Source organism: Hordeum vulgare, chromosome 7H (genome assembly GCF_904849725.1).
Source record: "Hordeum vulgare subsp. vulgare chromosome 7H, MorexV3_pseudomolecules_assembly, whole genome shotgun sequence".
NCBI lineage: Eukaryota > Viridiplantae > Streptophyta > Magnoliopsida > Poales > Poaceae > Hordeum > Hordeum vulgare.
The window spans coordinates 241775597-241788113 of record NC_058524.1 but is presented as its reverse complement, the minus strand read 5'-3'; the positions used below and the strand labels follow the sequence as shown (position 1 = coordinate 241788113).

Genomic DNA, 12517 nt, shown 5'->3' with positions numbered 1-12517 from the left:
TGCAAGGGATGAACAAGTCTCCCGGCGAGTTGTTTGCGATGCTGAAAGTCGCAGAGTCTGAACTCCGTAAAGAGCATCAAGTGTTGATGGTGAGCAAGACCACTAGTTTCAAGAGAAACGGCAAAGGCAAGAAGGGCAATTCGAAGAAGAGCGGCAAGCCTGTTGCCAATCCGCCGAAGAAACCCAAGGCTGGACCTAAGCCTGAAACAGAGTGCTTCTATTGCAAGGGTATGGGTCACTGGAAGCGCAATTGCCCCAAGTATCTGGCAGATAAGAAGGCGGGCAAAGAAAAATCAGGTATATTTGATATACATGTTATTGATGTGTACTTAACCGGCTCTCGTAGTAGTGCCTGGGTATTCGATACCGGTTTTGTTGCTCACATTTGCAACTCGAAGCAGGAACTGCGGAATAGACGAAGGCTGGCGAAAGACGAAGTGACGATGCGCGTAGGAAACGGTTCCAAGGTTGATGCAATCGCCGTCGGCACAGTGTCACTTCAACTACCATCGGGATTAGTGATGAACTTAAATCATTGTTATTTAGTGCCTGCGTTGAGCATGAACATTATATCTGGATCTTGTTTATTGCGAGACGGTTACTCTTTTAAGTCTGAGAATAATGGTTGTTCTATTTCTATGAGTAACATCTTTTATGGTCATGCACCGAATGTGAGAGGATTGTTCATATTGAATCTTGATAGCGATACACATATACATAACATTGAGACCAAAAGAGTTAGAGTAAACAATGATAGCGCCATATTTTTGTGGCACTGCCGCTTGGGTCATATTGGTGTAAAGCGCATGAATAAACTCCATGCTGATGGACTTTTGGAGTCACTTGACTTTGATTCACTTGACACATGCGAACCATGCCTCATGGGCAAGATGACTAAGACTCCGTTCTCCGGAACAATGGAGCGTGCAAGTGACTTGTTGGAAATCATACATACCGATGTGTGTGGTCCAATGAGCGTGGAGGCACGCGGCGGATATCGTTATGTTCTCACCTTCACTGACGATTTAAGTATATATGGTTATGTCTACTTGATGAAGCACAAGTCTGAAACATTTGAAAAGTTCAAGCAATTTCAGAGTGAAGTGGAAAATCATCGTAACAAGAAGATCAAGTTCCTACGGTCTGATCGTGGGGGTGAATATCTGAGTTTCGAGTTTGGTACTCACTTAAGACAATGTGGAATTGTTTCGCAGTTAACACCGCCTGGAACACCACAGCGTAATGGTGTGTCCGAACGTCGTAACGTACTTTGTTAGAGATGGTGCGATCTATGATGTCTCTTACTGATTTGCCGTTATCATTTTGGGGTTATGCATTAGAAACAGCTGCATTCACTTTAAATAGGGCACCATCGAAATCCGTTGAGACGACACCATACGAACTGTGGTATGGCAAAAGGCCAAAGTTGTCGTTTCTTAAAGTTTGGGGATGTGATGCTTATGTCAAAAAGCTTCAGCCTGAAAAGCTGGAACCCAAAGCGGAAAAGTGCGTCTTCATAGGTTACCCAAAAGAGACAGTTGGGTACACCTTCTATCTCAAATCCGAGGGCAAAGTGTTTGTTGCTAAGAACGGAACTTTTCTCGAGAAGGAGTTTCTCTCGAGAGAATTGAGTGGGAGGAAGATAGAACTTGACGAGGTTGTCGAACCTCTCATCCCTCTGGATGGTGGCGCAGGGCAAGGGAGAACCTCTGTCGTTGCGACGCCGGTTGAGGAGGAAGTTAATGATGATGATCATGAAACTCCAGTTCAAGTTTCTGTTGAACCACGCAGGTCGACGAGATCACGCGCTGCTCCAGAGTGGTACGGTAATCCCGTCTTATCAATCATGTTGTTAGACAACAATGAACCTGCAAATTATGAAGAAGCAATGGTGGGCCCAGATTCCAACAAATGGCTAGAAGCCATGAAATCCGAGATAGGATCCATGTATGAGAACAAAGTGTGGACTTTGGAGATACTACCTGAGGGCCGCAAGGCTATTCAGAACAAATGGATCTTTAAGAAGAAGACGGACGCTGACGGTAATGTGACCGTTTATAAAGCTCGATTTGTGGCAAAGGGTTTTTCACAAGTTCCAGGAGTTGACTACGATGAGACCTTCTCACCCGTAGCGATGCTTAAGTCCGTCAGAATCATGTTAGCAATAGCTGCATTTTTTGATTATGAAATCTGGCAGATGGATGTCAAAACGGCGTTCCTTAACGGTTTCCTTAAGGAAGAGTTGTATATGATGCAACCCGAAGGTTTTGTCGATCCTAAAAATGCTGGCAAGGTGTGCAAGCTCCAGCGATCCATTTATGGACTGGTGCAAGCATCTCGGAGTTGGAACAAACGCTTTGATGAGGTGATCAAAGCATTTGGGTTTATACAAGTGGTTGGAGAATCTTGTATTTACAAGAAAGTGAGTGGGAGCTCTGTGGCGTTTTTGATATTATATGTGGATGACATATTACTGATTGGAAACAACGTAGAGCTTTTGGAAGGCATAAAAGGTTACTTGAATAAAAGTTTCTCTATGAAGGACCTAGGAGAAGCTGCTTACATTCTAGGCATTAAGATCTATAGGGATAGATCAAAGCGCCTGATAGGACTTTCACAAAGCACATACCTTGATAAAGTTTTGAAGAGGTTCAAAATGGAACAGTCCAAGAAAGGGTTCTTGCCAGTGTTACAAGGTACGAGATTGAGTAAGACTCAGTGCCCAGCAACTGATGAAGATAGAGAGCATATGCGCTCCGTCCCCTATGCTTCAGCCATAGGCTCTATCATGTATGCAATGCTGTGCACTAGACCGGATGTTAGCCTGGCCATAAGTATGGCAGGTAGGTTCCAGAGTAATCCAGGAGTGGATCACTGGACGGCGGTCAAGAATATCCTGAAGTACCTGAAAAGGACTAAGGAGATGTTTCTCGTGTATGGAGGTGACGAAGAGCTCGCCGTAAAAGGTTACGTCGATGCAAGCTTTGACACAGATCCGGACGACTCTAAGTCGCAAACCAGATACGTATTTATTCTTAATGGGGGTGCAGTAAGCTGGTGCAGTTCCAAGCAAAGCGTCGTAGCAGATTCTACATGTGAAGCGGAGTACATGGCTGCCTCGGAGGCGGCTAAGGAGGGTGTCTGGATGAAGCAGTTCATGATGGATCTTGGAGTGGTGCCAAGTGCACTGGATCCAATAACCTTGTTCTGTGACAACACTGGTGCCATTGCCTTAGCAAAGGAACCAAGGTTTCACAAGAAGACCAGACACATCAAACGACGCTTCAACCTCATCCGCGACTACGTCGAGGAGGAGGACGTAAATATATGCAAAGTGCACACGGATCTGAATGTAGCAGACCCGCTGACTAAACCTCTTCCACGGCCAAAACATGATCGACACCAGAACTGTATGGGTGTTAGATTTATTACAATGTAATTCACATGGTGATGTGAGGGCTAGATTATTGACTCTAGTGCAAGTGGGAGACTGTTGGAATTATGCCCTAGAGGCAATAATAAATGTATAGTTATTATTATAATTCCTGTATCAAGATAATAGTTTATTATCCATGCTATAATTGTATTGAATGAAGACTCATTTACATGTGTGGATACATAGACAAAACACTGTCCCTAGCATGCCTCTAGTTGGCTAGCCAGTTGATCGATGATAGTCAGTGTCTTCTGATTATGAACAAGGTGTTGTTGCTTCATAACTGGATCACGTCATTGGGAGAATCACGTGATGGACTAGACCCAAACTAATAGACGTAGCATGTTGATCGTGTCATTTTGTTGCTACTGTTTTCTGCGTGTCAAGTATTTATTCCTATGACCATGAGATCGTATAACTCACTGACACCGGAGGAATGCTTTGTGTGTATCAAACGTCGCAACGTAACTGGGTGACTATAAAGATGCTCTACAGGTATCTCCGAAGGTGTTAGTTGATTTAGTATGGATCAAGACTGGGATTTGTCACTCCGTGTGACGGAGAGGTATCTCGGGGCCCACTCGGTAATACAACATCACACACAAGCCTTGCAAGCAATGTAACTGAGTGTAAGTTGCGGGATCTTGTATTACGGAACGAGTAAAGAGACTTGCCGGTAAACGAGATTGAAATAGGTATGCGGATACTGACGATCGAATCTCGGGCAAGTAACATACCGAAGGACAAAGGGAATGACATACGGGATTATACGAATCCTTGGCACTGAGGTTCAAAGGATAAGATCTTCGTAGAATATGTAGGATCCAATATGGGCATCCAGGTCCCGCTATTGGATATTGACCGAGGAGTCTCTCGGGTCATGTCTACATAGTTCTCGAACCCGCAGGGTCTGCACACTTAAGGTTCGACGTTGTTTTATGCGTATTTGAGTTATATGGTTGGTTACCGAATGTTGTTCGGAGTCCCGGATGAGATCACGGACGTCACGAGGGTTTCCGGAATGGTCCGGAAACGAAGATTGATATATAGGATGACCTCATTTGATTACCGGAAGGTTTTCGGAGTTACCGGGAATGACGAATGGGTTCCGGGAGTTCACCGGGGGGGGCAACCCACCCCGGGGAAGCCCATAGGCTTTGGGGAGACACACCAGCCCTTAGTGGGCTGGTGGGACAGCCCCAAGGGGGCCTATGCGCAAAGAGAAGGAAATCAAAGGAAAAGAAAAAAAAAGAGGGAGGAAGTGGGAAGGGAGGGGGACTCCTCCCACCAAACCAAGTCCAACTCGGTTTGGGGGGGGAGTCCTCCCCCCCTTGGCTCGGCCGACCCCTTGAGGGTCCCTTGGACCCCAAGGCAAGGTCCCCCTCCCTCCTCCTATATATATGGGGCTTTTAGGGCAGATTTGAGATGACTTTCTCACGGCTGCCCGACCACATACCTCCATAGTTTTTCCTCTAGATCGCGTTTCTGCGGAGCTCGGGCGGAGCCCTGCTGAGACGAGATCATCACCAACCTCCGGAGCGCCGTCATGCTGCCGGAGAACTCTTCTACCTCTCCGTCTCTCTTGCTGGATCAAGAAGGCCGAGATCATCGTCGAGCTGTACGTGTGCTGGACGCGGAGGTGCCGTCCGTTCGGTACTAGATCGTGGGACTGATCGCGGGATTGTACGCGGGGCGGATCGAGGGACGTGAGGACGTTCCACTACATCAACCGCGTTCTCTAACGCTTCTGCTGTACGATCTACAAGGGTACGTAGATCACTCATCCCCTCTCGTAGATGGACATCACCATGATAGGTCTTCGTGCGCGTAGGAAAATTTTTGTTTCCCATGCGACGTTTCCCAACACTTTATACTTTTCTATATTCCCATTAGAGTCATACTTTGTTTTGTAGACCCATTTGTATCCTACTGTCTTTGCTCCTTTAGGAATAATTTCTAAGTCCCAAACATCGTTGGAACTCATCGATTTCATCTCATCTTCCATTGCCTCTAGCCATTTTGATGAGTGAGGGCTTTTAATGGCTTCTTCATATGTGGTGGGATCACCTTCCATATGAACCATTTCTGTGTTATAGACTTTATAATCAGTAGAAATAGTTGGTCTTCTTGTTCTATTAGACCTTCTAAGTGCCTCATTTTCTGGCACACTTTCTACTATTTCTTGCTGCACCGCCCTTTCATGATTTCAGTCAGCTCCTGAAGGATAGGTTCCGGGTCTTCTCCCATAGTTGTCATCGTTGGAGTCACAGCGGGTAGTGAGAAAAATGGTTCTTGAATCATCGGGTTAGGTGCATGCACCCTCTTCTCCTCAAGATCAATTTTCCGAGCTACCAAGCCCCCCCTCATCATTTCGTCCTCTAAGAAGACCGCATGTCTCATTTCTACAAACTTTGTGTATCTTTCTGGACAGTAGAAATGAAAACCTTTTGATCTGTCTGGATAGGCAATGAAATGGCAACTCACTGTTTTGGGATCTAACTTTCCAATGTTTGGATTAAACATTTTGTCCTCAGCTGGACATCCCCACACCCTGAAGTGTTGCAGGGATGGCACTCTTCCTGTCCACAGCTCGTGCGGTGTTTTGGGCACCGACTTGCTTGGTACTCTGTTGAGAATGTGAATGGCGGTTTTAAGCGCCTCCATCCACAATCCCAATGGCATGTCGGAGTAACTCATCATGTTGTGCACCATATCCATAAGGGTACGGTTGCGCCTTTCAGCTACCCCATTTTGCTGAGGCTCGCCTGTCATTGAGTACTGGGCAACTATGCCAGTCTCCTGCAAGAACTTTGGAAAAGGTCCAGGGACTTGGCCATATGGAGTGTGTCGACCGTAGTCCCCCCCCCCACGGTCAGACCTCACTATCTTTATCTTTTTGTCAAGCTGATTTTCAACTTCAACTTCGAATATTTTGAATTTATCCAATGCTTCATTTCTTTCTTTGATTGGATAAATGTAACCGAAGCGGGAGTAATCATCTATGAATGTTATGAACGAATCATAACCATCCACACTTTTCACCTGAAATGGTCCACAAATATTAGTGTGAATAATTTCCAGTGTTCCCATGCTTCTGTTTGCACCCTTTTTGATTTGTTTTACATATTTTCCTTTAACGCAATCTATGCATTGTTCTAAGTTAGAGAACTCCAACTCAGGAAGAATTTCACTTTTGACTAATCTTTCTATTCTCCCCCTGGAAATATGGCCCAAGCGACAGTGCCATAATTTCGAGGAGTCGTGAGTTCTCTTTCTTTTCTTTTGTTCTTTGTTCGACGAGGAACTTTGCTCATTCACATTATTTGCATAATGTACTTTTTCACGAAGTGATAACAGATAAATCTCATTATGGAGGAAGGCACCGCCTACATAATCATTATTATACCAAATGGTACATTTGTCATGTCCAAAAAAGCATTGATAATTGTCTTTATCCAAGCATGAAACACTTATTAAATTCCTATTACATGAAGGCACGAATAGTACATCTCTAAGCAAAAGCTTGAATCCTTCGGTTAGCTCCAAGGAGAGGTCACCTACAGCTTCAACTTTTGCTTGGACACCATTTGCGACTTCAGTACTTCTTTCTTTTCTGCGCATGGTCCTCATCAAACTGAATCCCTGTAAAGAGTTTGCAACATGAACAGTTGCACCTGAGTCAATCCACCAAGTAGATTTCGAAAACTTTAAATACAGAGATTCATTTACAAAGGAAACGATGTTGTTATCTCTCTTTGCCATGAAGGCCTTTAGCCAGGCATGGCAATTCTTCTTGTAGTGCCCTGTCTGCTTGCAATAGAGACAAGTGTCCTTGTCCACTGGAATAGGCTTTTGCTGGTAATGAGCGGGAGCTTTGCCATGTGGCTTTGAGGGAGAACCTTTGTTGGGTTGGAAATTCTTTTTCTTTTCCTTCACATAGTTCAGGGAGCCACCATGTGAAGCTTTGATTCTCTCCTCTTCCTATGAACACATGGCTATGACCTTTTCTATGTCTCATGTTTCAGGCTGCATGTTGTAGTTCACAACAAAGGTTTCAGATTCCTTTGGCAGCGAAGCCATAGCCAGGTGGACGAGGAGAGCTGGTTTGATCTCCAGATCCGCATCCATGGGCTTGAGCTTGGCTGCCGTATTGCTCATTCGAAGGATGTGTTCTCTTATGACATGGCCACCTCCAGTGTAGCTCTCTGTGACCAGTTGTTTTATCAACTGGGTGGCATATGTCTTTGAAGAGCCAGTGAACTAACTCTTTATCTTGGTTAGCATCTACCTTGCGGAAGTGCACTCTGCAATTGAGCCCACAATAGTGGTATCAATTGTGTTCTTTATAAATGCCAAACATTTTTTGTTGGCATTTATCCACTTTCTGTTGTTTATGGAGTATGACATCTCCTCATTGGCACTATCTCACTTCTTTTTCTCCCAAGCCTCATCATCATCATTAGCATATTTGACTGGGTCTGGAGGTTGAACCGGCTGTGGTTCTTCCACAACCCAGTCCACCTCAGGAATGACAAGAGTCATGTCAACTTTCTTCCTCCACTCAGAGTAATTATCACCTCTCAGTGTAGTAACGTCCTTGAGGCAACTCATTAGGTGGAAACCTGCTGAAATCACAATTTAAGCGAGATCAGTACGACAATTATATGCATTAATTAACATTGGTCAAATTATACATACAATTGCCTATGCAAATAAATCTACATTACCGCTGGGCAAATGATAGAAATAAATGCATCTTTTATGCCAATAATGCAACATGCTTATGTTATTAACAACGTTGGTCACAAAAATAACATAACCATATTTCAATAATCACTTAGCAGCGGAAAACGTGAATTTAAAAAATTCATGTACTTTTTATAGTTCATAGAAAAAATATTCTGTTGAAATTAAAATTCATGAAGCCATGAACTTTTCTTTTTCTAAAAAAATCTATTTTATTTTCAGAAACTTTTATTTTCCTTTGTAGAAAAATTATATTACTTTTACAAAAACTATTCATTGTTATTTTCTATTTTCTAAACAATATTTTTGTTGGAAAATATGCATAGAGAAAACATTTTAAATCTGCCTAAAACTAGACAGAAAACGAAAAATTCCCTTTAAAAGGAAAAGTGGCCAGAGCCTCTCTCGGCCCGAAAATGGCTTGTCCCGAGAAGGGCTACCGCGCCTCCTTGGCCTGGGGTGCCACGCTGGCCTGCCCGGCCTCGGCCTGGGCAGGCCAGCTCACGACGGCCTATGGCCCATGGCCTCCTGCCTCTGCCTATGGCCTCCCACAGCAGGCTCTGTTCCCATCGGTCTGTGGCTAGCTTTCGGCCTGGGCTGGCCGGCTCTCTCCCCTGCGGCCCAACCTAGCCTCGGCCTGGCAGGCCCAACTGGCCCGCGCTAATTCTAGGGTTTCTCCCTGCGCCGTCGGATGTAATCCGATGCTACAGCGGGGGTTGCGCTTGGTCAAAACCGAGCTGCAGCCACCAGGGAACCCTAGAGCTGTCATTCTTTTCCCCTCCCCGTCGCTCTCTTCTCTTCCCACGCGCTCCCGCACATCTCGCGGGAGCTCCTTACTCCGTGGCGGCCGACCACCGGCAAGGTCTAGACAGGCCGCCGGCGATGGGGTCGAGGACCACCGTGCCGCGCGCGCCTCTGTTCCTTTCTCTCTCACGATAGCGAGGCAGCAGCTGCCCCCCGCGTCGCGCCGCTCGCCCTCTCTCGATCTGGCCGATGTGGACAGCACCGTTGGCTTCCCTTTCGCCGGTGGCACGCTCCGTTGCGGTGAACGCGCCGCTGTCGAGTGGGTTGACCGCGACGCCTCTTTTCCTTTTGGTGCAGGGAAGTCCTGCAGCGGCATGATACGACGGCTCCATCTTCGTCCCTTTGCCGACGCGCGTGAGCACCTCCAAGGTGAACACGCCACCGTCAAGGGCGCGGTGGTGGTGCCCTTTGCCCCGGTTGGGGTGTTGGTTTTTTCCTTTGCATTCCCCTCCTTTTTTGTTTGCTTTTTCGGATCTAATCCGATTTGTTTCTTTGCCTCCGAAAAGGTGGGTTCTTCTTCCCCACACCTAGCTTGCCGATGCGTGTGGGGATCGAGAGGAACAGGCGCGGCCGAGGCGACGCTCTTTGCCCGAGAGGGCTCCAGTGACTTCTACCCTTTTGGGTTTTTGGGGAGGGGTTTTCTTTTCTTTGATTTGCTTTGAGATCCTTTTCTACCGGAGACCATCTAGATCCTAAAGGCTCTGATTACTATTGATAGAACCCGTGAATCATCTAGGTTAGATGGATCACGGTAGTACCGTGATTTTACCTTGTCCCGAACTTGATGAGCTCCCACCGTCGTCCATTGTGAGGTGGTGACGACGATGTGGAAGGAGAGAAGGGTGTGGCGTGGGTGGCACTTCCCGTGAGCACCACGCAAACCCTAGATCAGATGGGTTTGTAGGTGGGAGTGTTACGTCGGTGAATTTCGTAATCCGTGCCCCGACACTCCACCTTTTTTTATATAGCGCGGATCACACAGGCCCATCAACCATAACGGGTTGGGTGTCCCCAATCAGGACGCATAGATCAGGGTCCGATAGACCGTTGGGCCCACTCGAATAAGAGATCAACCTAACATCTGCAAGTTAGATTTTTTTACGATAGACGTGCAACCGTACCGCGAAACCTTAGCAGTACCGCGAAACCTTAGCAATAGGTTGCTGTACCCTACCCCGCAGCTGCCGCATGAGCTTTGCTCGACAGAGTCCCTCGAGCGGCGCCAAGGGAGGGGAAGCAGATATGGCGGTTCTTGCGAGGGAGCGCGTGCATCGCCACTCGAGTCGTCCTAGTAGGAGGACAGCGTGGGGGCTTATTCAAGAGGTAAAAGGTTTAGCTTCTACTGTACAGTATTAGGTTACAAAACATCGATTTTTAGTATTCTTTGTTGGGCATATTTGCCCTGGTAAATCTAGCTCAAATTAATGTTGGTATTGTATTATCCCCAAGAACAAGCAGGAATTGAGATGGCTTTGGAATACTCGGGGCATCTGGATTTGCAGTCTTTTCCAGTACGACATGTTTAAACGAATTGGAGCTTGAGCATCTTTAAGTTTCAGTTCAAAAGTTCGGAAGTCGTTGCACATATCCACCCTAAAACTATAAATACTTTAATTGCAGTGCCAAACTGTACATCCATGTGGTGGTGGTGGGTAATCTTAGTAATTAGATTTATTTTTCTGCTAATAACAACCTTAGGCACCGTTTCTTTGACCTGGCACACAAGGAACATGATCCACTATCCAATGACATCGAAAGGAAGTATGTAGAAGTCACACGACATGAAATAGATCAAAATTTCACTTTTTCTTTCTATAAGTTTCTGTACATTTGTACTGTATACATATGGCAAAATGGTATGAAGACCGGCTAATCCTCAAAAAGGCGGATGCCAATCACAGGGTGTAGAATGACTTGGAGTATCTATGAGCTAAGAATGTTCAGGAGAGAAACTCTGATCTGGACTAATTTCCTGAACAGATGCCCCGCCCCATTCTCGAGATCTCCAATACTACCCTCTAACTCCTGCAATTGCTCCTCCTGGCAGACGACTGCCTTTTTCTTGTGAAATGCCTTTGAGACAAGAGACTGTTTTGGCATTCCGATTTCCTTTGACAAGAGATGGACTGTGGACTCCAGAAGAGACACAGAAATCTCTCTAGCCTTGGTCAATAGCATGGCCATCTTGCAACCCGCAGACGCGGCATTAGCCTTCTTCGCGCTCTTCTTGAAATGTTTCTTGGCTGTCTTCACCAAACGAGCATAAGACTGGATCTTGGCTTGAGCAGTTGCATCATCTCCTTTTCTTAGGGCCACTTGTAGCTCTTGGATGATGGCCTTCATCTCGACGAAGATCTCTTGCATGGTGCTGCAGAGATCTAGCAGCTCGAGAGAGCCTTCCATCTCTGAATCCAACATCTTGCCAACCTGGTTGCTTGGCAGGCCAATAATATCTTCAACACCATTGTAGATGTCTTCGAGCCTCCTCAGACCGTCACATATGGTGCCGATGGTGGTGGTGGAAGAAGATATGCTCGCCTCTAGGCTTAGCAACTCTTGCTCGACTTCGGTCTCGTTGGCCTGAGGCTTTGATGGCAAACTTATCGATCTTAGGTGGAAGGCCATTTCTGATCTTGAAGCTTTTCTCTGTATTGTGGTTGAAGAGAGGAGAATGAAAGAGCGACTTTTGGTTTGATGTGCCTACCGTTCTTCTGATGCCTACTTATACCAAAGAGTATTTGATTGTTAGACACGAAGAATCATGCCATTTCATTTCCAAGATGCTGTCTGCTATGGATCGAGATCTGGTACAAGCATACTGATTATTACAGCAAAGTCGTCTGATGTTCAGTGCATATTTTAGAGTGCCCATTGTCCTTAGGACGAGGCAGCATATTATCGTCAGCAAGTACCAGCAGTGTGGTTATGGTCCAGTGATGTTGCATGCTCAAACCATTATTTAATGGATTGCTACCACAGCATCTAGCTGGCATGCCATTCTGGCTACTACCATGTTCTTTGGTGGGAGATGTTGCTAATCACTAATTGAATCGCCATGCTTTGGAGCTGGCATGTTTAGCCGACGGAAGACAAGATCCACTGGGCATGGATCATTGGTTTGCGATTGGTTCAACGTTTTGTCCGTCTTTTTTTCCGGATTGTGTGCGAGAATCATCACCATTGTTTTATGAAACCATTGGAGAAACGAGTTTCTGATGTGTATGCCCGGTCATCACGTTTTTTGCTTGTTATGTTTATTTATGCAATAATCTTCTTGTTAGTCATACTATTCTCAAGCATGAACTATCTCTCTTTTTGGTAGTTTTTTTGTTTTAGCAAACTTTAGTCCTACTAAGATGCTCCTTTTTTTCCAGGATATTGCTGGATAAGTGGGCCACCGAATCAAGGCTGGGTGGATGGAGAGGTTAGCCTTGGTGGGCAGGTGGTACCGGAGAGAGACACGTTTCGATATTTGGGGTCCATGTTCCAGAAGGATGGCGATATCGATGAAGACGTGGGCCACCGAATCAA

General features: G+C 45.9%; 1 protein-coding gene across 1 annotated transcript; it reads right to left on the bottom strand.

The window, feature by feature from the left end:
* Positions 1–10517: 10517 nt before the first annotated feature.
* On the bottom strand, positions 10518–11662 carry LOC123411842. The gene has a single exon (XM_045104798.1). It carries the CDS (start codon positions 11609–11611, stop codon positions 10910–10912), a length of 702 nt encoding a protein of 233 aa, XP_044960733.1. The 5' UTR covers positions 11612–11662; the 3' UTR covers positions 10518–10909.
* Positions 11663–12517: the final 855 nt, after the last annotated feature.

What these genes read in the sequence shown, in the direction of transcription:
- LOC123411842 (XM_045104798.1), bottom strand. Translation starts at nt 11,611, where the DNA reads ATGGCCTTCCACCTAAGATCGATAAGTTTGCCATCAAAGCCTCAGGCC.